The sequence below is a fragment of the Misgurnus anguillicaudatus genome, chromosome 16, assembly GCF_027580225.2.
Source record: "Misgurnus anguillicaudatus chromosome 16, ASM2758022v2, whole genome shotgun sequence".
In the NCBI taxonomy this organism is placed as follows: Eukaryota; Metazoa; Chordata; class Actinopteri; order Cypriniformes; family Cobitidae; genus Misgurnus; species Misgurnus anguillicaudatus.
Genome location: NC_073352.2, coordinates 10829045 through 10854053, shown reverse-complemented (window position 1 = coordinate 10854053; position 25009 = coordinate 10829045). Strand labels below are relative to the sequence as shown.

The 25009-nt window shown below is 39.1% G+C and overlaps 1 protein-coding gene across 1 annotated transcript; it reads left to right on the top strand.

Moving 5' to 3' along the window:
- The first annotated feature begins 1578 nt into the window (after window positions 1-1578).
- Window positions 1579-23954, top strand: kdm2ab (lysine (K)-specific demethylase 2Ab). Its single transcript, XM_055178287.2, has 23 exons — window positions 1579-1815; window positions 2670-2708; window positions 7507-7642; window positions 7823-7901; window positions 8002-8048; window positions 8150-8328; window positions 8412-8518; window positions 8623-8716; window positions 9963-10116; window positions 10322-10437; window positions 10534-10660; window positions 10751-10983; window positions 11073-11150; window positions 11247-11513; window positions 11601-11732; window positions 11815-11895; window positions 12596-12859; window positions 13353-13385; window positions 13539-14413; window positions 19317-19480; window positions 19564-19710; window positions 20385-20597; window positions 23043-23954. The coding sequence occupies exons 2-23, from the start codon at window positions 2673-2675 to the stop codon at window positions 23222-23224; spliced, it is 3744 nt and encodes a 1247-aa protein (XP_055034262.2). The 5' UTR covers window positions 1579-1815; window positions 2670-2672; the 3' UTR covers window positions 23225-23954.
- Window positions 23955-25009: the final 1055 nt, after the last annotated feature.

Below are 25009 nucleotides of genomic sequence, written 5' to 3'. Positions count from 1 at the left end.
GGAGGACCAGTTTAAACCAGCTACTGCCACCTCAAACCAGCTAAAACCAGCTACCAGCTTATGCTGGTCTTAGCTGGATTTTATTTTGGGAAAAAAATCATATTAATTTTAGTTAAACCATAGTAACCATGATATTACCACTTTCATACGACAGCAACAATAGTTTACAAAACATAATGTTTAAATAAAGCAGTTTACATAATATTTGTAATTACCGTATAATAAAATCACATGGCCAAACGTTATTACACCTTTACTATACCATGGTTAATTTTGTATACCATATATTTGTTTTTACAGCTTAATATAATAAGCATTAATGACGATAACCCAGCGTTTTATAAAATAAATCATACAGCAATTGCAACAGAAAAACCCTGAAACAACCCTGTAGTTGATGTGTCTTGAATTATGCACAATACTGCTATAAATATAGCTATTTAACAGTGCTATTAGGGCATTGAAACACTACGGCAAACTATTAAATAAATAAAAACAGTAAGAAATATTAAAAATAGTAAATATGAATCTAGACCTACCTCCCCTTTTTAACAAGCAATCCGAGGAGTTGATCGTATGTTGACCTTTCGCTCCAACCTGCACCTGAAAACAAGTGCTGAGAAACTGCGGTGGTGGTCGCGCTTTATAGCATACGAGTGACGTCATGATTCTAAATTCCATAAATACCATGACAACAACGCTATGAAAACAAAACAGAAAAAAACATATGACAACGATAAGAGACGCCAAGAGCTACACGTTTTTTTTCTGTTTTTTTTTTTTTTTTTAGATAAATCTGACACCATTTCTTTTGGGGACATCTGGGATAGTTGTCGTTTGTTAAACCCCTATATAAATGAAAATAAATAAATAAATAAAAACTTTTTTGTAGTAGTTTGTAGTTATTATATATTTATCTATTTTCTATAAATATTGGCCTTATTTAAATTGTGGCTTTTTAAAACATTTTTGTTGGGCCTTTTCTATTCGACTCCAATGATTTCTATTTTGACTTTTTTCCTCTTAGAGTAAATTGAAATATTGGTGCAGCAAGGAAAGACAGGGTTTGTATCCACTTTGTCAAGTAGGTGGCGCTAAATGCATGACTGACAAAAGGGTAAAATTTAGAAATAAAAAAATCTCATATTTACATGTACATTTTTTTATTTACTACTCGACATATATTTTACATTAATTTGAAACTCCGGATAGTGTACACATCAGTTTATTTTTTTAGCACGATGGCAGGTGGCTCTTTGGCTTTTGTACGAGACAAATCGGCGCATTGTGAATCGCAACGCCTTCGCCAATAAAGAGTTTTCTGAGTTAATTCCTGTCCGTTGATAGGTTCATATTTCAATAAAAAAAATCTCTGTGCGGTAATAGGCTGTTGGTTATAAAGACCCGAATTTTACTTCGCAGCGAATAAACTGACTGTTACAAGCAACAATCCGAACATTTATTGGCTCCCGTATCATAATGAACGATCGAGAGGCGTGGACAATGAAAAATTCCCTTTGAAAGGCATCGCTTTGACCCAATCATCGCTTAGCTCATTTGCATTACAGCTCATTAATTGGCTGTGTATTCCGGGGCGTGTCGTAGGAGTAGAGAATGTGGTGTGTGTGTGTTTCGTGACAATCTGAAAATGGCGGATGATAGCGGATTGATTTAACTTTATCGTACAAAAATAAGAATATCAAGAAAGGAGCGACACAATTGTACATGATGAATTTGCAGTTCCGCTGGAATTCCTAAGTCAGTTTCCACACAGCGACACCATACTCTCAACAAAAAGCGAAAGTTGAAGACTAGGTATTGTTTAAAGGTCTTTTTGTTTTGTTTCTAGCAGGCTAACATGCTAGCGCGGGTTGTCAATGGAAATGCTAGCGTATTAGCTGGTTAGCATCGAATATCATGGGCTTGAATTTGGTAATTTATGCCCAACAAATGGATTTTTATTAACAAACGAGTTAAAACAACGACTTGTCATTAAAACAGCCTTGTGTTTGAGTTCATTTTTGTAAACATTCTTGGTTCTCAAACATAAATAGTACAGCTTTCGTTCCGGCTAGTTGCATCAGACCAGAGGAGTCTTAACTGCAATAAATGTCAGTTGTCTGTCAGTTATACCTCAGGGTTTATTTAACGTTATATTTGTGAAGGTAGTATATTTCGGGTTGAAAAGCCGACTTGGTGTTTTGTTTCTTTTTATTCATCGTCTCAGAAATGGGAAGTTAGGAGTATTTGAACGGGCTCTGTTGTGTGATTTGAGTTTAGTGCTGGTTTCAATGATGGTCACAATACGTTACTTTGTGGATTGCCTAACTTATCTAGTCACAACGAAAGCCGTCTTGCCTTTATTGCATTATACTCAAATTACATCTATGTAGGATGTAGTCATTGTTTGTTCTTAAATACTGTTCGTTTTGTTGGATCTGTAACTTGTTGCAGTAACAAAAAAGCCAACCTTAATAGATATGGCGTGTCTCCCAATAAAAAGTGACTTTTTAGTGAATGCTGCTTAAATAAACCATGTTTCAGCTGACTGTGTTGCATTAAACGTGTTATAGATTATTCTTCATTAGTGAAGCTAGTCAATGCACCTGATGGTCGTTTATTACACCACGGTGAGATGCCCTACTAATGCATCCCTTCATCATTTTTAGGGCATGGAAGAGGAGACCTCCCGCTATAGCAAACGCCTGGTAAGTCTCTTGGTTGCATACCATATTTTTTACAAACCAAAGTGGCATCTGGTGAAATGTTTAGAAAGTTTAGGTGACCTGTAATCACATCATACCCCGACAACTGAGCTCTGTTTGACATCCCATCCGATGGGAATGTCGATGTTACACACCCATTGGATGTCTGTCAAAACCTCATTCTTGTGTATTTGCACACTGCTCTTAGGCAGGCCGTGTGACAGCAGCAGTAAAATAGGTTAACTTTTCATATTTACTTTGAATGGGCATCCATTCACCCCCGCTAAAACTGTAACATAGCATGCCTCTATACTGCATTTTATTCCAAGGCTACATATTTTGCAGGTGTGTGGTTATCAACAAAGAGGCTATTAACTGTGTTTTATACGTTATTTGTTTGTCTATGCAAAGATGGACTAAACGAGTTTGATTTGCGATGACTTTTAAAAATAAAGGTGCTTCACGATGCCATAAAAGAACAGTTTTTGGCTAAATGGTTCTGTCAAGAACCTTTAAAGGTGCAGTGTGTAATTTTTAGAAGGATCTCTTGACAGAAATGCAAAATATTATTCAAAACTATATTATCAGGGGTTTATAAAGACATTTCATAATGAACCGTTATGTGTTTATTACCTTAGAATGAGACGTTTTTATCTACATACACGAGGGTCCCCTTACATTGAAGTCGGCATTTTGAATTTGAATTTTGAATTTTATTTATTTAAAGAAACAGGAACAACATACATTAAACATTAACCTTAAAAGGAAAGATGCATAGTATCAGGTTATAGCTCAAGAGCTAATTTGCACCCGTAGTCCCTGGGCAGGCTGTTGTTATACATACATGAGTACAAAATTTAAATTGGTCCAATAAAAAGTCAAGACTTCACATGCAGGACATCCATTACATGTGAGTACAGTTTTGATTTGATAAAAGCCATTTCTTAGCCAGGCGAGAAAACATATAAAAGTTTGTGCTTCTTATCAGCTCTGTAGGCAGCATGTTCCACTGACGAGCCGCCACACAAGAAAAGGCATTTTGTGCCGCCATGTTTCTACAGAAGCCCAAACTTTTTTACTAAGTTGTCTCCAATGATAACATGTTTGTCCTGTGGTGGCTACAGTAGCTTCTCTATGCGTATATATTAGGGCTGTCAAAATAAACGCTTTAATAACGCGTTAACGCAAATTCATTTTAACGGCACTCATTTTATTAACGCGCGATTAACCAATACGCAATTTCTGTTTGACCCACAGCTGGATGAATTGAGACGCAGCAAGTGACCGGTGCTGTCTAGATGAGTCGGAGTTTTTCATAAAAATAAGAACATTAAGCTGTCGTCTAGCGAATCCAATGCTCTAAATGGTCATTAAACATCTAAAATGCACGTTTTCTGCACGTGCAGTTTTCTTTATCTGCACGTTTTCTGTGAGGTGTACCGTCCCAAATCCATATAAAGCAAAGATGCGTCTTCTTTCACTTTTTAGTTTCGTTTTAAAAAGCATTCAGAAATTATAGAAATAGACCGCAGGACTTTCTTGATGTTAAAATAATTATTAAGAGAGATAAAGTTCGGGATCTGATTGATGTTAAAAGAGTTATTAAGAGTGACAAGGCTCAAAAGCGATGTCTGACGCAGACGTCTGAAGCGCATGCACACAAACGCGCGAGTGCGTGACCCTGATATATATAGACATCTAAAACAAAATTACAGGTTTAAAAATATCTGTTTTGACAAGAATTCACGCAGGTATGACCTATAATCTGTTATATCTGAAGTGAATGTTTGGTTAACTGTTAAGGAAAAGTATCTGTTGTGTCATTATATTAAACCCTTGCATTATCCTACAGTCTTAAAGTGGTCTGTCTCAATGTCAAAATTAAACAATAAAAGAAAAACATATATTGATATTGTTTTTTCTCTGCGTTAACAGGTATAGTTCTGTCATGCTTTGTCAGATTCCAACAATTTTTCCAATTGTTTTGAAGTTTTTTAATAAAGAATGTTAAAATATAAATGACACATTTTTGAAAATGTGCTCATCCCAACTCAATTTGCCAGCACAGGTCACAAATGATGCAGCAGCAAACAGAAATGGAGAAAGAACAAGGTCTTCTAAAGGCAAAACATTTCTAAAACTATGGCTGCTGGTTCTGTTGAAAATGTAAACAGGCTGTTGTAGACATACATTTGCATATAGCATATATATTATCCAAATCCATGCTGATTAGAGCATTAAAAACTTAAGAAGTGCTACATTTAGGTAAATATAGAACAGATAAAAATGTGTGATTAATTTGCGATCAATCGCGAGTTAACTCATGAAATCATGCGATTAATCGCGATTAAATATTTTAATCTATTGACAGCCCTAGTATATATATGTATATATATCTTTTTTTTAAAGAATATTTGACTGAAAGGTTCTTTCTTTCAATCCACGCCGGTTTCACACAGCAAGTGTGAGCAGTACGTGCGGCGCGTGTTTTTTTTCAGCGCCCATGTTAACAAGCATGCACCCCGCCGCATGAGCAGCGCGAGCTCGCGGCTCTGTAGCAACAGTGCTGCAATCGTTTCTGCGTGGGTTCTGCTGCGCTGCTCATGCTCAATTATGTGAAAGTGCTTTGTTTATGGTTTAAATGCTCGTGGATTGACGCGAAAAAGTGTAATTTTACCATATTCACTCTCTGTCCAGCAGTAAATGAGTCCTAATCTATCTTAACAAACTTAAGAGAAAGAGATTTAATAATATATCTGCTTCTTAAGTCTATAATTGTGTTTATATCTGTCATTAAATGCACTGGAACAGCACGAAAACAATGTGAATTAAACAAATCAAGTTATAAAAGTTACACTGACCATCAAAAGGCACATTAAAGAGGTTTTGCTCATAAATGCATGTAAAATAAAGTAATTTGAACTTGAGATTTTTATACTGTTACTAAACTGCACAGTATGAGCTGCAAATGCTTTACAGAATGCTACCTCTGACTAAGAATGCATTATTTTGCACTTGTATAGTCTTTTTTATTTTGACATTTTAAGAGCAATGAACATATATATTGAAATGTTTACATTCAGATATGTGAATCAACATGTATAAATTGCTATTAGTTAATTAATGGGGAGATAATCGAGAATCGAATCGAAGTCAAATCGGACTTATAAAATGAATTGTTAGATTAATCGATGCATCGAAAAAATAATCGCTAGATTAATCGTTTAAAAAAATCTCGCGCTCTCTCTCTCTCTCGCACGCGCATATTTTAAATCAATGAGTTCATTATGAAAGTGCAGATATCTTGGACTATACTACTGCAAAGGGCTTTATAAGCCACTCTCTTACAAAACACTACTAACGTATTTGAGAAGAAACTCAACAAAGATTTGCATGTGAAAAGTGTACGTCTAGAGAAGAGCTACAGAGCTACTTCAAACTATAGCTGTCACATTAATAATCTGATTTCTATTAAATAGTATTAAGTCTGACTGCATGTTTATAGATATATTCATAGATATAGAATAATGACAGACAAATATAATGCCTAGAGTAAGGCACCATCTTTGTAAAACTGCTTTAAAAAAACACAAGTACTAACTCTGGGATTTTAAGTATTTCTATGAGTTACCCCAGAAGCTAATAAATGAATGGCAAACCACAACTGTTAAAACACTGCTAATGCAATGTACAATAAACAGATAATAATTATAATGTTAGTAAATTCTAATTCAAAATAGTCTTGTATCGTGATGCGCATCGTATCGAGGCCCTTGTATCGGGATACGTATCGTATCGGAAAATTGTTGGCAATACACAGCCCTAGTAAATATGTTGCCACAAAATAAAACTTTTTATTGGTACTAGGGATGGGCATTCGATTAACATTTTTTAGTCGATTGTCGGGAGAATTAACGATCGACTATCGATTAATCATTAATGTTTTTATAATAAAAAATAATAATTTAACTTTTATAATTCAAAAATGTTGAATACAAAAATACAGCGTGTTTTCCAATATGCGGTGCTCTAAAGCAGCTGAACCTGCAGCTGCGAGCCACATTCTTAAACAGAGACCTCATTTGTTCCAAAAAATCATGACCTCTTCATGATTATTCTTTTGAAATCAAAACGGAAGGTCACAGATAACGGAGTATGGTGTCAAATATTGCACCCTGGTGGTAAAATGTTGAATTGCTGCCACACAGTGAAATCAATTTAATTGCTTCAAGACACACACTATGCTAGGCAACGCAACCTGCATTAGATAAAAAAGTATTAGATTAATCAATAACAAATTAACCTCATCGACGAAATTCTTAACGATCGATTATCGATCGTCGATTAATCATGCCAATCCCTAATTGGTACCATAGGAATGAATGGGGCTTGGCTAAATGCTAACACATTCACGACGCGCACGCAAAAAAAGATAGGTATGTATTAATTCGTCTAGGTTGAGGTAATAACATAGTTTAATATGGCAAAAGGGTAGACTTTTCCTTTAAAACTGTTTGTTTAGGGATGCTCTATGTTTGTGTTAAGTTATACACCCACAATTCTGCAAAGTTACAAGAAAACTTCATGTATAAACAATTCCCTAAAAGGATTTAGGAAATTTGGACCTTTAGACTTAAGTGGGATGCTTTAGTTTTAAAACTTTCATTGCTGTTGTCATTGTCCCTAAAGAAAGTCTGCTTACAAACAGATCTAACCCTGGTTTTTCCACTATATAAACAGGTTATGCATTTAAAGTCATATCTTGCCTAATATCCTTTTTCCTCAACTGCTTTACCTTTAGCGGGCAGGCACAAGGCGACGGTACCAGGATGACTTTTCAGATGACGAAATCGAGGGCAAGAGGGCTTTTGATGTGGAAGAGAAACTTAAATGTGATCGATACAACTCGGATCTGGTCAGAATTATGGAAGGGGAAGGTTTGTGTTAAACTTGCTGTTTAGTTCCAGCATTAAGATATGTAGCTAGTTAATATTTGTATATTTTTCTTATTCATGTTATCTTATTTGGGGGAAAGAACTATACAGTTTTTTGTTTTTATTAACTGACATGCAGTATATTGTATGTATTAAGTTCTCTGTGTATTGTATTCTTGGCAGAATTCACCTTGGAGTACATCCAACGGGAGGGACTTCGAGACCCCATTATCTTTAAGAAGCCAGATGGTCTTGGAATCAAGTACGGCTCATTTCATCATGATGTTTTATCACTGTTTGTTCCTTCACCAAACTGCAATAATCTTATCCGGACCCATTTTCATATCGTCTGTAACTTGTAGGATGCCTGATCCAGACTTCAGTGTCAGTGATGTGAAATTGTTTGTGGGTAAGTTTTACTTTTTTCCTCTATCATACTATGCCTCCTTTCAAATTCCGTGATCTACAGATAATTGCCAATGTCCTCGCCCCATGTGTTTGCTTTGATAGGCAGTCGCAGGATGGTTGACGTGATGGATGTGACCACTCAGAAAGGCATTGAGATGTCCATGGGCCAGTGGAGGAGATACTACGAGACGCCACCATCGGAGAGGGAAAAGCTGTATAATGTTATCAGCCTCGAGTTCAGTCATACAAAACTTGAGAATCTGGTCAAGAGACCCACCTCGGTACATACACACACAAACCGAAAAATTGTTTTTTTTTTGTGTCTCGAAATGTCTGTTTATATTTTAGCTTGCTTTTCTATTAGGTTGACATGATTGATTGGGTGGACAACATGTGGCCAAGACACCTTAAAGAACGACAGAGAGATGCTACTAATGTAATCACAGACATGCAGTACCCTAAAGTACAGAAGTAAGTCTTTTGTTTTCTTAAAAAGATTATATTTGCATAAATGTTAAGAAAATATGAACGTGCTGTATGCGGGTTGTCAGGAACAGTGGTGTGTGTTGTTTCAGGTATTGTCTAATGAGTGTCGAGGGATGCTTTACAGACTTCCACATAGACTTTGGTGGCACATCAGTCTGGTATCACATCCTCAAGGGAGGAAAGGTGAGTGCTGTCTTTAAAGGAGCATTTCACCCATAGAAACATTAATCTTTATTGAACGTGTGTCATATTTGTAGTGGAAATGTAACATACATTTTGAATTTGGTGCCTATTTGACCGAGAAAAGGGGAGTTTGTAGTTTCACTCCTCAACAAAGATATAGCACTTCCTTCTTTCAATGATGCAAAATTATGATTTTTACGTAATTGAAAAAAGGAAGTGCAACACTGAAATTTGTATTTCTCCTGCATCAGTGCCAACTGAGGAAATTATGCATGACCATTCAAAAACATGACTTGGGTTCTAACTATACAAAGATTAATGCAGATGGGTGAAGTGTCCCTTTAAGGTACAATGCTATGGAGACACACTGTGCTGCTGACACAGCATAGACCATTTTAATCCAATCACAGTCTCTATGTCCTAACATACTTAAAGTTATTTCTTTGTAGTATGTGATACAGATTATGCAAGGTTTCATACATTGCGTGTTAAGTCGTGGACTTTATTTAGCATTGTATTACTGTTAATTTTTTTCGGATTTGGTACAAAAATGACAATCCAAAAATAAATCTAGAAGATGCAAATTTCTATGATGCATCAAAGCTTTTGTTTTTTATTAAGGTGTTTAGTGCTGCCTCACGATTAGTCGCGACAAATCATTTGCAGAATAAAAGTTTTTGTTTACATAATATATGTGGGTGTACTGTGTGTGTAATAATTATGTATAAATACACGCACGCACATATATCATTAAGAAAAATTTGCATGTTTATATACATGTTTATATTTACATATAATTTATATTATATATAAATATTTATTATATAAATATATTTTTTGTTAAAATTATACATATGTGTTTGTATTTATATATACATAATTATTATACATAGTACACATATATTATGCAAACAAAAACGTTTAGTTTGTGGCTACTGTGCATGTGCCATTTGTTGTCAGTTCAGCAGAAAAAAAATGGTTAATGCTGTTCGCAGTGGTATGCAAAAACACATTAAAAGAAAAGCAGCAAAAATTGCATTCATCCAATCATTGCGTTCGGTCTGAGTGCAATGATTCGTTCAAAATTTTTGTGGTCCTATGCCTTTCACAGATGACATATATTTATAAGAATACATTTAGAAAACTTAACATCAATTCACCTACACTGCTTTTTAATCTTGTGAACTTTTATCTGTTCTTTTGGTGTTCAGTAATCATCTGTCTTTGTTTCATCAAATGATCTCAGGTGTTCTGGTTGATCCCGCCCACACCTCAGAACCTGGAGCTCTATGAGAACTGGGTGTTGTCAGGGAAACAGGGTGACATCTTTCTCGGCGATAAAGTCTCGGCATGTCAACGGATTGAACTGAAGCAAGGCTACACATTTATGATCCCTTCAGGTATAGATATATACGCAAGAGCAGTAGCCAGATTCTAGCACCAAACATGGGTACCTCCTACCCATGACCAGTATTTGTGACATGCACATATTTGGATAAAAGAGTCAAGTATTAACTATTTTTTTTATTACGATACATTCTATGGTTGTCCTTTTCCCAAGTCTCATAATCTTCTGTGACGTAAGCTTTGTATCTGTTCATGTAGGGTGGATCCATGCCGTGTACACCCCGATGGACACTATGGTGTTCGGGGGTAATTTTCTGCACAGCTTTAACATTCCCATGCAGCTCAACATTTACAACATTGAGGACCGCACACGGGTAAGAGCAGTCGCACTCGTGCACACTTTGATATTTTGCTGCAGTTAAATAGTTGAACATATTTGACACATTTCTGTTGTTGGTTATCGATTGCAGGTCCCATCTAAGTTCCGTTACCCTTTCTACTATGAGATGTGCTGGTATGTGCTGGAGCGTTACTTGTACTGTCTGACCAACACTTCTCACCTCACGCCTGAGTTCCAGAAGCACTCGCTGGGCATCGGTCAGTGCACATCAGCACCCTGTTTATACATAGCTATGTATCTGTATATACACTAAAATAACATCATCACTTCTGTTGTGTGGTTCACAGGCCTGACGCGAGAGGATTTTATAAGAGAATCTAGTGATCATGAGGAAAATGTCAAAGAAGAGTCTGATGAGGAAGAGGCACCTGCTACCCGTCCAGGAGTTAAGGTTCACCTGACACCCTTAGAGTTGGAGGGACTTTGCCAGTTACTGGAGAAGTTGGAGGACCTGCCAGCGCACAAGAAATGTGTCCCAGCAGGCATCAGAAACGCCCCAGCACTGCTTAGTGACATGCGGGTACAAACACCATGTGACCATAAAAATGTTGTTGTATGACTTAAGTAGTGCTAGCAATGGCAAGCATTCATTTTTCTTTCTCATTGCAGAAATTGCTACAGGAACATGCCAATGATAACCCCAAATTGTCTTACACTGGAGAACCAATTGTCAAATGGCCCAAAAGGGTAGGTATTGACATGTTCTGTGTGACCATTATCTGTACTAAATACATGATCTGCACACTAGACTAGACTTGAAAACATGTGCACTCCTCTCTGCAGCCCTCATGGTATCAGCCGCCCTCTCCTCCCCCAACTCCGCTGTACCGGCCACGCACTCCCGGTTCTGCTTCCATCCTGCCGCCCGTTCCTCGGCCCGTGAAGCCGTCTTCCTCCATCTCAGCTCTGAGGCGTCGGCGCGTGCGGTGCAAACGCTGCCAGGCCTGTCAGCGCAAAGAGTGTGGCAACTGCAACTACTGTAGGGACATGAGGAAGTTCGGAGGACCAGGCCGGCTCAAGAAGAGCTGTGTACTCCGGCAGTGTCTTGCTGTGAGTGTTTACAGCAGTGCCAGTTTATGTGTATTTAGGTGTAAACGGTGCCTTTTTGCGTTTCTTACACTTATGTTCTTTTCCTAGCCGGCGCTGCCTCTTACTGCAGTATGTGCCATATGCAAGGAAGGCTGTCAGGATTCTGAAGACTCGGAGTCTTTCCAAAACCTTATGGAATGTTCTGAATGTGCTCAGATCACTCATCCAGAATGTATAGAGGTACATGTGTGTGTCATACATGCCTTTTTTTGTTCAGCTGTTGTTTTGATGTTTTTTAATGCTGTATGTGTGTATATTGTAGGTGCCAGGGGAGGGTATTATCAATAAGGACCTTCCAAGTTGTTGGGAATGTCCAAAATGTGTCCAGGGCAAAGAAATCAAGGTATGCTTATTGATTAATCAAATTTTTTCTGCCAAATGGGTTTAAAAGTGTTACAGATTTGTATTATTTTGCTTGTAATTGCTTAGCAAGCTAGATAGTGATATATTTGGTTGCTTAACTACAAAAGACGCCATGCGTTTTATAGGGAAGTTGCGCCTAGACTCGCATTTAACATGTGTTTTTACGCGTGACGTGAACGGCCACGGGATGCCGTAATGTATATCGAAATATTAGAAATGCGTTTAGAAACCATATCACCGTTATTGAAAAATATTATACCGCGAGATATATTGATATTGAATTATTGTCCAGCCCTAATACGAGTCAAATAAACTATACTAATGTTCACCTTTGTATGTATGTTTGACTGTGTGCGTACGTTCGCATACGCATGAAAAACAGACTATAGTCCAGGCTTAAGCCTATCTCTGCGAATGTGCCAGGCCACAATGAACCAAACCGGGCACGGTGCGGAGCACTCACACTAGTCAAACGAACCAGACTTTTTTGGGTACCTTTGGATGGTGTGAGTACGCCTCTCAAATGGAACCACCCCAACATGTTTTTGTGTAAATTAAGGAGCTGGTCACGTCAATTTAACTGTGGCTTTAAGCTGTGTTGCTGCTGGGCTGGTCTTAAGTTTGAATCTGATAAACTACTATTTAGTGTTCTAAATAATGTATTTTTATGTTTTCTCTAGTCTTCCAGTAGTAGTGATGATGAGTCAGATAGCAGCGTGTCCAACGGAAGTGTCTCATCAGAGCCTCCAGCCAAGCAAGCATACAGAGAGGGGATTGGAGTGGGGGGCTTGCGTATGAGGCGTAGAGGAAGACCGCCCCTCTCTCCCTACTCTCTGCCTCTGACCCGCTCAAGGCGCCTTCCGCCCCCTTCTCAAAGACTTCTGCTGCAACACCAGCAGAACAGGAAAAGAGCCGGAGCATTGGAGTTACAACTCAGGAAAAGGGTGAGGATATGCACATGCAGACACGGATAATCTACATATGTAATGTTGTTTAAGATTCAACTCAAAAGTTAGGGTGACCATACATGCCATTTTCCCGGGGTGCGTCCAAGCCAAGATTTCAGGTGCTTCTTCCAGAAGTTGTATTTGTCCATACATCATCGAGATTTATTATTTCAGTTTCTATTTCAGAAAAAGTTACATTTCAAGATAGGAATGAAACTACAATGATTGTATGTTTTTAACTGAAACGTGAGAACCTCGATGACGTAGTCTGTCAACAAATACGACTTCTGGAAGATGCACCCAAATTCCTGGCCTGGACACATCCTAGGAAAATAGCGCGTATGGTCACCCTATTCCAAAGTGCAACAAGCTTAAAGCAGTGCTTCAACTCGTATAATAATCGTAGCATCTGCAAACCTTTCGACCTTAGCTGTTTTCCTTCTAGTCATTGAATTTATAAGGCTCATTGCTACATTGTTTTTTGTTGCAGATAAAATTGGAAAGAAACAAAATCCTCCAGTCGGTGAGTTTTTTTTTAGCCCGTAACATCTGCTCGCACATCGCCGTGCATCTGTAATCCGCTTCGCACATTGCAAAGTATCTCATTGCTTCTCTTCTCTGTCGCTCTCGGCTGTGCTGTCTTTCTGCATCTGTCCTCTCTGTTTCTGTTTCTCAGACGCGTTCGTCTGTCTCTCTTTCTTCAAAGCTCCTGCGTCAGCGGAGTCTGGAGAGAGGGGTCGTGGTCAGGCCGACAACCACCAGAAGCGCTACCCGCGGCAGAGGCGTGTCGTGTCGTGGAAGAGGAGTGCGACTCCGAGGTGGTGGCCGAGGTGGAGGTCTGCGAGAAAGGATGGAGATGGATGTAGACGTAGAACGGGATGATTCTGTGGATGAAGAACAAGAGGAGAGGAAGGAGAACGGACAGTGTGATGGTAAAGAGAACCGTCCCCATAGACGTGGTGGAAAAGCAGGTGAAGAGGAGAACGGCGATGGACATCAAAACGGAGAGAGCGAGGGCAACAGTGAGAGCGGAGAGCCAACTCGGTCAGACACTTCTGTGGTACTAACCGATGACACCAGAGGCCATGGGTCATGCGTCACGGTCACTTTGCAACCATCCAGAGGTAGGCGTGACCCCAGCACCATTGTACCTAAACTGGAAGCCAACCTATCCCCGAGAAGCCTTCCGCTAGACCCCAAAACCCTGCTGCGTCCCCCATTGCGGAATGGTGCAGCTCGCTCGACCAGTCCTCATTCACCACGCACTTTGACAAGGAGCACGTCCAAACACCAACATTTGGCTCATAGTCTAAGATCAAACTTTAAAAATTCCTCTCACCACCTTACTCATGAGAGAATTGGGAAAAAGACACGATCGGAAAAGGAAAAGTCTTCCAACTCCTGTTCAAGTTACACGTTACAGGTCTCCCGTGAGCAGAATGGAGGGAATGAGCCTGGCTGGGAGAGAGAGGTGTGGGTGTCTGTGTTTCGCTACTTGTCTCGGGCAGAGTTGTGCGTGTGCATGGCCGTTTGCAAGAGCTGGTACAAATGGTGAGTGCACAGTTATCACAGATCATATTTTTGCTTATTTTTTAAAGAATTTGTTAGGTTTCTTTTTATGTTCGGCCTACATTCGAAAATTAAACTTCATGAAATTTCTTGCTTGATACAAACTACATGGCAGTATCTTCATGGACGATAGGGCTGCAAGATAAATCGCATGTGATTGTCATACACATCTCGTCAGTAAAGCCGGTTTCTTGATTAGTAGTAAATCGCCATCAGCTGCTTATCTTTCACACGCGGAGACATTAACCGGTTAAGGTGTTTACATGCCACGCGAAATCGGGGTAATGAGCAAAAAACTACCTGTGTCGATCGGTTTTTGCTTACGCTGTTGGGCTTTCCCCGAATAAAGAAACCCGTTTTACGCTTTACATGACCCCACGTGTTATCAGTTTATTAAGCATAATCGGCGTAAGACTGTGCATGGTAAACGCACTCATTTACTACACAAACCCCAGGACAATCACTGCTGGATGTTCACTGACAATCAGGGTAATTTTGCGTTAATTATCGCGGACGTATGGCCCAACTTGTAAGTAAACTACACCTTTTTGTAGTAAATGCTGCTCCATCTAAAAGCAGCTGATGGCGATTTACTACTAATCAACGAACCGGCTTTACTAGGGCCCTATAAAATCCGTTTTATTTTTTCCCAAATTCCGTTTTCTCCGTTTTAATTTTTGCAAATTCCGTTTTATCCATTTTAATTTTTGGCAATTATATTTTTTACCCTTTACTTTTATTTTAGTCATAAAAAGAGTGTGCCTTTTAATGTTAATGATTAAAATGTAAATGATTTGGGGGAAAAACTGGATAACAGGATTACTTAATGACTATAAAAGATGCATTTACACAAGCACATACACACCCGCGCGCACACACAACTCAATTCAATGCATTGTTTTTTTTTAGTGTTGTTGCAGGAGGCTACAACAAGGTGTTAAAGCAGTGGTGCCTTCAGAAGTGCCTTAAACACATCAATCCAGCGGAACGCAATCCATATTTCATACACAATCGCTTGAAATGCATATAACTTTACAAACATACACAGGATAGTGATCTGACTTAAAACAGCATGAGCACGCAGCTCTTTGCACGTGCGAGCAAAAGAGAGACAGAGAGCGGCGCCATGATGCAGATGATTATATTTTAAATGCGAGGGATAGTTAGTTTGCCTCAGCTCGCTTGAAATGCATAAAACTGAACAAATACATGAGGATTTGTGTTTGCACTTCGGACAGATGCGTGAGAGGTACAGTGAGACAGACGTGGATGAGAGAGTGCATGTATCTTTGCGCTCACCGTGAACAGAGTGTTGACTAAACTTCCAAACTAACAGTTCTCCGGTCACATAAAAGTGATGTGAGACCTGCTCGGAACTAAGTGCTTAGCGTCGAATTTCTTAATTTTTTCGCTGACGAAAGCAGAGTCGTGGAGAGCCGCTTCGCCATGGATTCAGTGTTTTGGAGGAGGTCTGAAACGACGGGAGGGGGCGTATCGCCCAGATTTACTTCTTCCGGTCTGCATTTCCCCCAGACATACGTTCGTCTCCCACACAAAAACATAATTTTATTCAAAATATGTCAAATTCCGCGAAATTCCGCGTTTATACTAGATTCCGTGTTAATTTGCCAATTCCGCGATTCCGTCCGCGATTCCGTGATCTCGGAAATTATAGGGCCCTACTTTACTGACGAGATGCGCATAAGTATCGCATGCGATTTATCATGCAGCCCTATTAGACAACATAAATATTAGCGGTGTAAGAATCGTTAGAAATAAAATAGATGCCACACATAAAAAAATCGATATGAGGTACCTTTATTTTGACGCCAAACTCGCATTTTTGTTTATTTTCGCCTGCTAGTGTCAGCAAGTGAATGCAATGAAGCAACAAAGTGGTTGTAACAGCAAAATGTAGTGTCCTCTCTCCTGAACATGTTGATTTAAAAAAATCTCTCAAAAGAGACCACTGCAGCGCTTGTTTGACTGTTAGATCTGAAGTTGTGTGACAGATCAAATGCTTAAGTTTAACAGCTTTATTTTTTTTATATTACTTTGTTTTTTTTATTTAATAGTTTTTTACCTCACCGATTGTCACTATTGCACATTTCGGCACAAAATACTGAAAGACTTTGACTTGCCATATTTTGGTTGCATTTGTAGGTAAAAATCTAGGCACGTAATATAAAAATGTCGATAAATTAATTGAATCATAACAGGGTTTCCCACAGAAAATGTGTTAGTTAAGGTGGTAGGGTTGTGTGGGTGGGCGGGGCCGGGGGCATGGCAAACAAAGGGGAGGGGCGTACGCGTCATGATGAAAATATTTTTATTTAAAACGCTCAAATAAAACTCAATTTTGAAGAAACTATGACAGAAAATAAACAAATACTATATTATTAATGAATTAAGGGGCGGTTTCCAGGACAGGGATTAGACTAGTCCTAGACTTAAACACTTTTAAGAGCTCTCCAAACTGAAAACAACTTGCACTTACATATCTTAAAATACATCAGGGCTCCTTGTTTAGCCTCAAAATGCACTCAAGTAATGTTTTTAGTAAGGCATGTTTGTTAAAACTAGTTATTTTTCCTAATTAAACTAAGGCCTAGACCTGACTTAAGCTAATCCTGGTCCAGTAAACTGCCCCTATATGTTTTTCATCTGGCTATTTATCCTCCAGACAGTGACGGACCATGTCTTTCTCTAATTTCGGCCATGTGGTGTGCGTGCCCACTCGCAGTGTGAAGCGTGTCCACGCTAGAGCTGCAACTAACGACTATTTCTTCTGTCGACTAATCTAGCGATTATTTTTCCGATTAGTCGACTACTCTAACGACTATTTTTTTATTATTAATATCGTGTTCTTTTTTTGATTAGCTTTTTAATCTGTTGGATAATCTGTTTTTCTACTCTCTGTCTGATCTGACAGTCATTGTTTGTTTTATTGTATTTTAACAGAACTGAATGCTATTTTCACATATTATCTGTTCTGTTGTCAGACATATAGAGGCGGTTCCCAGACAGGGATTAGACGAGTCCTAGACTAAAATAAATATAAGAGCTGTCCAAACTGAAAACATCTTGCACTGACATATCTTAAAATACATCAGTGCCCTTAGTTTGGCCTCAAAATGCACACAAGTAATGTTTTTAGTAAGGCATGTTTGTTAAAACTAATTATATTTCCTATTTAAACTAAGGTCTAGTCCTGGCTTAAGCTAATCTCTGTCCAGGAAACCACCCCAAAGACTATTAAAATAGTGACTAAACATGACCCAATAACCTTGTGTTTAATCCAACCAGCTGTTACTTTAACTACTATGTTACTAAAATCTTGATTTATAAACGCGACATCGCAGACAATTCGGCGCAAATTGCCATTACACAGAGTTACTACAGAAGGCATGCGCGGGCATAGGAGAGAGAGAGCTTGCACATAGAGAACCAGTGTGTGTGGGAAAACACTGCTAACCTTTCATGATAAACTCGAATCAGTCTTCTTCTATGCCAGTAACATCTGACGTTTACATGAAAATGCAAGTACACAGAGGAATCCGCATGGAAAACACAGCCAACTTTTAATTCTTTCACTCAGTGTCATGTATGAGAAGCGCTGTCTAGGGGCTTCACACAGAGAGAGAGAGAGAGGGAGCGCGCGCGCGCGCACAAGAGAGGCACCACCGAGCGCTCATAAATGACACCGTTTTAAATGAAAATAAAAATGTTAATGTTGCGGCCATTGTTTATTTTGTGGTGCACACAAACAAATCAATGTATGGAAAACACTGTCTGGAGCAGAAGCCGCCATTACGCGAGATGAATGTAAACAGCGTGACGCGTCGACGCATTTTACGCATGTCGACGTAATCGATGTCGACGTAATCGATGTCGACGTAATCGATGCGTCGTTGCAGCACTAGTCCACGCTATTCTCCGAGATGCACTTGAAGGCCTTTTGTGCAGCAAAATTTTTTGGGGCGACCTAGTTAAGGTGGTAGGGTTTCCCAGCTTAGGTGGGCCGCCCGAACTGAAAAGTGCTGCGGGAAACTCTGCGTAATTACATCGAAGCATTTGATGCATCAGCAAATATTGCATCGCAGATGGAGAAAATGTATATTGTATCGCATTGTAATTAACCGTCGGATTTGCACCTTTAATAAGTATCTTTCTGCATGATACTTAAAATTGATTGGAGTAGAATTGATTGTTTTGCTAAATATCTATTAAAAGACAAAGGTACATGTAGACTTAAAATGTGTGACAGTTTTACTTTTGGTATCTCATTTTCTAGGTTTGTGATGCCCAGAAAAGTTGTTGCTTAAATTCAAGCTTGCCGACAGTGCTCACGAAGTGTGTTAAATGGGACATATCATGAAAATCTGACTTTTTTTCCATGTTTAAGTGCTATAATTGAGTTCTCAGTGCTTCTATCAACCTAGAAAATGTGAAAAAGGTCAACCCAGTAACTTAGTTTTGGTAAACCATTCTCTGCAAGCATATGAAAAAATAGCTCATTGAAATTTGCCTCCTCTTGTGATGTCAAAAGGGGATCTTTTAGGGGATCTATATCCAACCATGCCATTTAGTGCACAGAGAGAGAGAAATAATTGACAGCACAACTTAGTTTCAATATCAACAAACCACCATCATGGCGATCAGTTTTTGAGCAGCTCATTTGGATTTTAAAGGGCACACCCCCAAACGGCACTTTTTTGTTCACACCTACAAATTGGCAATTTTAACATGCTATAATAAATTATCTATGGGGTATTTTAAGCTAAAACTTCACATTTGCACTCTGGGGACACCAAAGACTTATTTTACATCTTAAAAAAGTCTCATACGTCTCCTTTAATTCATATTCTGTGTTGGTTTTGTATAGGGGATGTGACAAGCGATTATGGACACGGATCAGTTTGAGCCGATGTCGTTCAATAAGTCCGCAGGCCCTCACAGGCATCATCAAACGGCAGCCTGTCACGCTGGACCTCTCCTGGGCCAGCATCTCTAAAAAACAACTCTCCTGGCTCATCAACCGACTGCCAGGTGCATATTCTCATATTCTCAATGTAAATATTTGACCAAACAGGACCGTATATGATATGACTTGCTTGGTGGATCTATCACAGGGCTTAAGGATCTGGTGCTGTCAGGATGTAACTGGACATCGATCTCAGCACTGAGCTCTCCAAGCTGTCCTTTACTTCGCTCTTTAGACCTACGTTGGGCTGATGGGATCAAAGACCCACAATTCAGGGAGCTGCTGAACCCACCAGGTAAAACACAAACATGTCATGTACTGTGTCTAGTATAAGGCTTCAATGACTATGATTTACAGCAAAGGTTTTTGTTGTTGATTGAACAAAAGTAACCTGGTGTAGTTTCCCTTTCTGACATGTTGTTTAAAACATGCAAACTTCCATTCACAGCATACATCATATATGCATTTTTCAAGATTATGAAATTTGCGTACTTTGCCTTCTTTGCTGTAATGCAAACTTGAAAGCAAAAGTTTGAGTGTTGTCAGACAAAAGGCAATTTGTGATGGTTTGATTTTTTTTTTTTTTACTGTGCAAAGATCTTTTCATTATGCAAAGCAGGTTACAGTCCAGCAAAGAATTTGTCTATGCTTGCATAGCTGTTCTCTTTCATATTAGTACAAAGCCATGCACCGATGTACACTACAGATCTAACATAAATATTTTGCCATACCTTTGCATACCATTTAAAAGATTGGGAATGCCCTAGCACAGATCTTGCATACGATATAACATGAAGAGGTCTCAGAAAAGATTACTGACTGGTACCCAATTTAAAAACAAAATGCACACCTAGCAAGACTTATTAGCACAGTGCCAATAACAATCTTTCCATGCTTTTTATTCCTAAAAAACTATATACATGTCTCCCTCTTGTTTAGTATTTGAAACTTTTATATCCGTTTCTGCAGGCAGCGATAACCGTTCCCAGCTAAAGAACATGCAGTGCTTGTGGTTGTGTGGTTTAGAGCTGACTGAAGCCACGCTCAGGCTGATCATCAGACATATGCCTCTGCTTACTCGTCTGGAGCTGTCACATTGTCCCATCACAGATGGTGCTCTCAACCTCCTCAGTGCTGTGGGGTCCTCCACACGCAATACACTTACACACCTCAACTTGGCAGGTAAATGTACACGAAGACACTTGGTTGGCAAGAACTCATGTTTGTCATGTTTATTTCGAAGCAACAAAAGGTTGACCAAGGGCTGTACAGAATACTATGTAAAAATATGGGTGATTAAAGGCGGGGTGTGTGATTTTTGAAAAACACTTGGAACACACTTCAGCCAATCAGCAGTAAGGGGCGTGTCTACTAACTGACATCGTTGCCTGGGTTGCGTATGTGTGGGGCGGGTCTATCAAAGAAAGTCCAGATTTGTTTTTTTTAGTTGATTTCAAATGTCAACATTGACTTTCAGAGATCATGCACCCCGCCTTTAAATAATTGTAGGTACATTTGGTGTCTAAAGTAATTTTGAGCTTTTTCAAATGGTTGTTTTGAATTTTTATGATAATTTGGTACTTAGTAGCTGCGTTTCCATTACCCATCAAATTGACATTGCGAATTGAAAGTATGGCCAATGGAAACGCGCCAAATTCGTGAAAACTCCCATATACTGTTAGTTTTTACAGCTGCATGAGGTGGCTTTTCAGGCAATTCAGAAAGGTGTATTTCGCAAAACTGAAATGGTTTATTTGCACTTTTTAAGGTCACCTGATCACCTGTACACAACACATAATCGAAGATGGTGCGGTATATAAAAAGAATTCCCAGAAACACCTAATGCTTTGCCGCTCAAACTATAATGAAATGTCCTTGGCATTTAATGTTTGGATTAGAGAGAGACCGTTATATTGGCCGGCCGATGTATCGGGTCGATTTTTTTTTTCCGGAGTTTAATGTGCGTCGGCCGATACGTGGCTGCTGTGTTCACCGATATTTTTTTCTGTATCTGTAATGGAAACGCCGCTATTGTCATGGATCACAAGATGTTAAAGGACATAACAGTGGGCGGAGCCGGTCATCGCCATCTTGGCAGTACAGCCTGCTTGTCACTGCCAGATAGCCAAAAATGGGCAAGGTGGTGGAGGGTGGGTGGAGCTGGGGTGCACGGTTGCTGGGGCCACACCCGCCTAGCTCGACGGTGGTGGCGGCGGCGGCAGTCCGCCTGTCACTCAGGTGACCACGCCCTTAATTATGCATAACAGATGGCTGCTTATTATTCAAACGTATGACTTACAAAAACCTCACATTTGTCACGAACGGGAAAAGTTTGCTATATAGACCAGAACCACTTTTGGTACCAGGCTGTAAACATATTTTTTTCTGCTGTAAAGTTGGGCATTTGAATATAAGGGGATCTATTGGATTGACTCCGAGGGGCAACCTTCCGATCTCTTTGATGAAGCCAACACGGAAGTGACTTAAACTGCAATTTATCGACTGGCCACTAGAGGCAGGCTCCAAAAGGGAGTCAATTCCCATAGACTCCCATGTTAAAATGCCCAACTTTACAGTATTAAATAATATGTTTACAGCCTGGTACAAAAAGTGTTTTGTTCTATATAGCTAATTTTGCCCTTCATGACAACTGTGAGGGGGGTAAACATTTTTTAACTACTCTATTTAAATTATATAAAGCTTTAAAGTTCTGCATAATTAAGGGCGTTGTCACTTGAGTGACGGGTGAACTGCCACTGCGGTCACTAGAATCGAGCTAGGCGGGCGTGGTTTCAGCAACCAGACATCTCAGCTTCACCCACATCTCGCCTCTTTACCCATTTTCGGGTATCCACAAGTAATTTGCGATGACGCCAAGATGGCAACGGCAGTCAACGCCTACTTTAAGCTTCAAAAACGATCTTCACAAACCAATGGGTGACGTCACAGACAATATGTCCATCTTTTTTTACAGTCTATGATTGACTTCCTCTCTAGTGGCCAGTCGTTGAATTGCAGTTTAAAGAGCACCAATTATCGGATTCACAATTTTACATTACCTTTGGTGTGTAAGTGTGTATTAGTACATGTTAACGATATGCAAAAGGTACAAACCCCAAAGGAAACGATTACGCGAGTTATCGTCTCCAACGTAAACATTTTTTCTTGGACTACAACAAACACACGGATAGGCAACCGTTTACTTCCTCGGATTGGTGATGTAGACAAGATGACATTATCATAATTCCTCATGCTTTGGACTCACAGCCTGTAAGTTAACTCCTGTCAGCATTGCATTGTGAGCGAATCTTTCAAACATGGTAAGAAGCGTCACATTTCCCACTGACGTCAGAGGTTTTCAGACCAATCACAACGTACAGATTAGCTGGCCAATCAGGGACAGTTTTGTACAAAATCCATGCATTTCAGGAAGATAGGGAAATCTGGAGCTACAAAAATGTACGGTACATGGAAAATGTGTTTTTAAAATTTTTTTTTTGTTTTTGTTGAAAAAGCAGGTAAAATAAATTTGGACACCAAATGTACATGCAAATATTTAATCACCGGTATATTGTGCTGAAACATGTTAAACCATACAATGAAATCCCTGTATAATGTCTTGTTCAGGTTGCAGTCGCCTGACAGACCGATGTTTGGTGTACCTGCGGCGTTTGTCCTGTCTTTCTGTGTTGGACCTCCGTGACTGCAAAGGGGTCTCGCGGAAGGCGTGCGAAAGCTTTATCTCTGAGCTGTCCGTCACCGCCCTCTACTGCCTATCAGATGATAAGCTCATCCAGAGGATATCATAAACCCGCCCTCCTCAGGGAGAAAGAGACTTTGTGAATATTTGTGCGATGTGCGTCTGAGAGAGAATGCACAGGGTCCTAATGTGTGTGTGATGTGGGCTCTGTCTGTAGAGGGGTTCTCTGCAGAGTTTAATGTATAGAAACATAGAAGGTAGGAGCTCAAAGCATCCAGGGCGGGGCTTGTGTATAAATAGATCTGGGTGATTGATATCCTTTCTTTTTTGTAGTTGGCTGTTTCCATTTCTTTTATGTACACACAAATACACTGCAGTTGGCAATCAGATCTCAGGCCTGTCATGCCACGGGCTCTTCTATTAAGAGATCAACAGGTGCTATTGCTCTACAGTTTGTTTTCTTTTTCAGAGCAGTCTGTTGTCTGCCTTTAAAAAAAACACTTTGCTCCTACTCTTGTCCAATACTCTAATCCATTCTCCAGATCCCATCACTTGGACTCAATTCAGGTAGTGTTGGGAGTCTTGCATTTAATTTTATTCATCCCCTTACTTTAAACTTTATTAAGAGGAATACCTTTTTGTTCCCCTCCTTAATACCTGAAAGAATATAGATAGATATATATATGAATATAGACGCATCCTCGTGTAAATGTATTCCTCTCCTGTAAGCCAGAACAGTCTGTAGCATTACAATTATTTTCGCAACCTTTTTCCACTTTGTGTTTTTTCCAAGAAACTAAAAAAAAAAACTAATAAAAATGTGAGCTTATTCTTTTGAATCGGATTTGGTTTGTTTAATATTGGCTTGTGACCATCTTGTAATGAACATTAATGAGGAGTTCGGATGCAGAACACTTTGTGCATCTGACATGTTTTCTTGTAAATGAGCATTTTGTATCAGGCGCTTATGTTTAAGTTCAGTAATTTCACTTTAATGCCAATGAAAAGGTAATTGGTAAATGAAATGCCTCATTTTCACAAATGTCACTTTAGTAATATCATTGGTATTTAATTAATCTGTTTTTAACTGCACTGCGTACATTCAAAAATCTCCACTTCTAAAAAAATCCACCAGTCATTGTCCTTTCTGAATAAAGGGAAAGTTCTCAAAAATTTGCTTAATATCCTAATATATTCTATAAACTTGGTAAATACCTTAACGTATATGTCTAATTCTTCTTCCATGCACTTAGAGGACTTTGCTGAAAAATCGTCATGGTGTTTGACTGATTCTGCCGACAAACCGCCATTTCTAAATAACCTGAAACTGGGATTAGGGGGATTTTAAGTATTCGAAAGTATTTTATGAACATATAACACGTGCCGAGAGCATTCGGGTAATATCATGATCGTTTTTGCGAGGTGGAGTTTAGTGGCTTTTGCATCTGAGCTCGTCATTTGTTTTGTTGACTGTGGTCTTTATTTGGGGTGTCACATACATATGAGTTTGTGTGATGACTTTTAAAGGGATAGTTCACCAAAAAATGAAAATTCTGTCATTTTCTGCCTCTCATGTTGTTACAAACCTGTAAAAAATTGCTTTTTACCTAAAATGTTTGTAACCAAACAGATCATGAGCCCCATTTACTTCCATAGTAGGAAAAAAGAATACTATGGAAGTGAATGGGGCTTATGAACGGTTTGGTTACAAACATTTCTCAAAATATCTTCCTTCATGTTCTTCAGTACAAAGACATTTATACAGGTTTGTAACAACATTAAATGATGACAGAATTTTCATTTTTGGGTGAACTATCCCTTTTATATGATCTGGTTTAGTATTATGTGTAGCTACACAATCTTCACTAACCCTGCATCCCAATTTGCATACCAA

Coding starts and splice junctions, on each gene's coding strand:
- kdm2ab (XM_055178287.2), top strand. CDS start 2,673: ATGGAAGAGGAGACCTCCCGCTATAGCAAACGCCTG. Junction 8,519..8,622: donor CAGTACCCTAAAGTACAGAA/GTAAGTCTTTTG, acceptor GTGTTGTTTCAG/GTATTGTCTAATGAGTGTCG. Junction 19,711..20,384: donor GGAGCTGCTGAACCCACCAG/GTAAAACACAAA, acceptor CCGTTTCTGCAG/GCAGCGATAACCGTTCCCAG.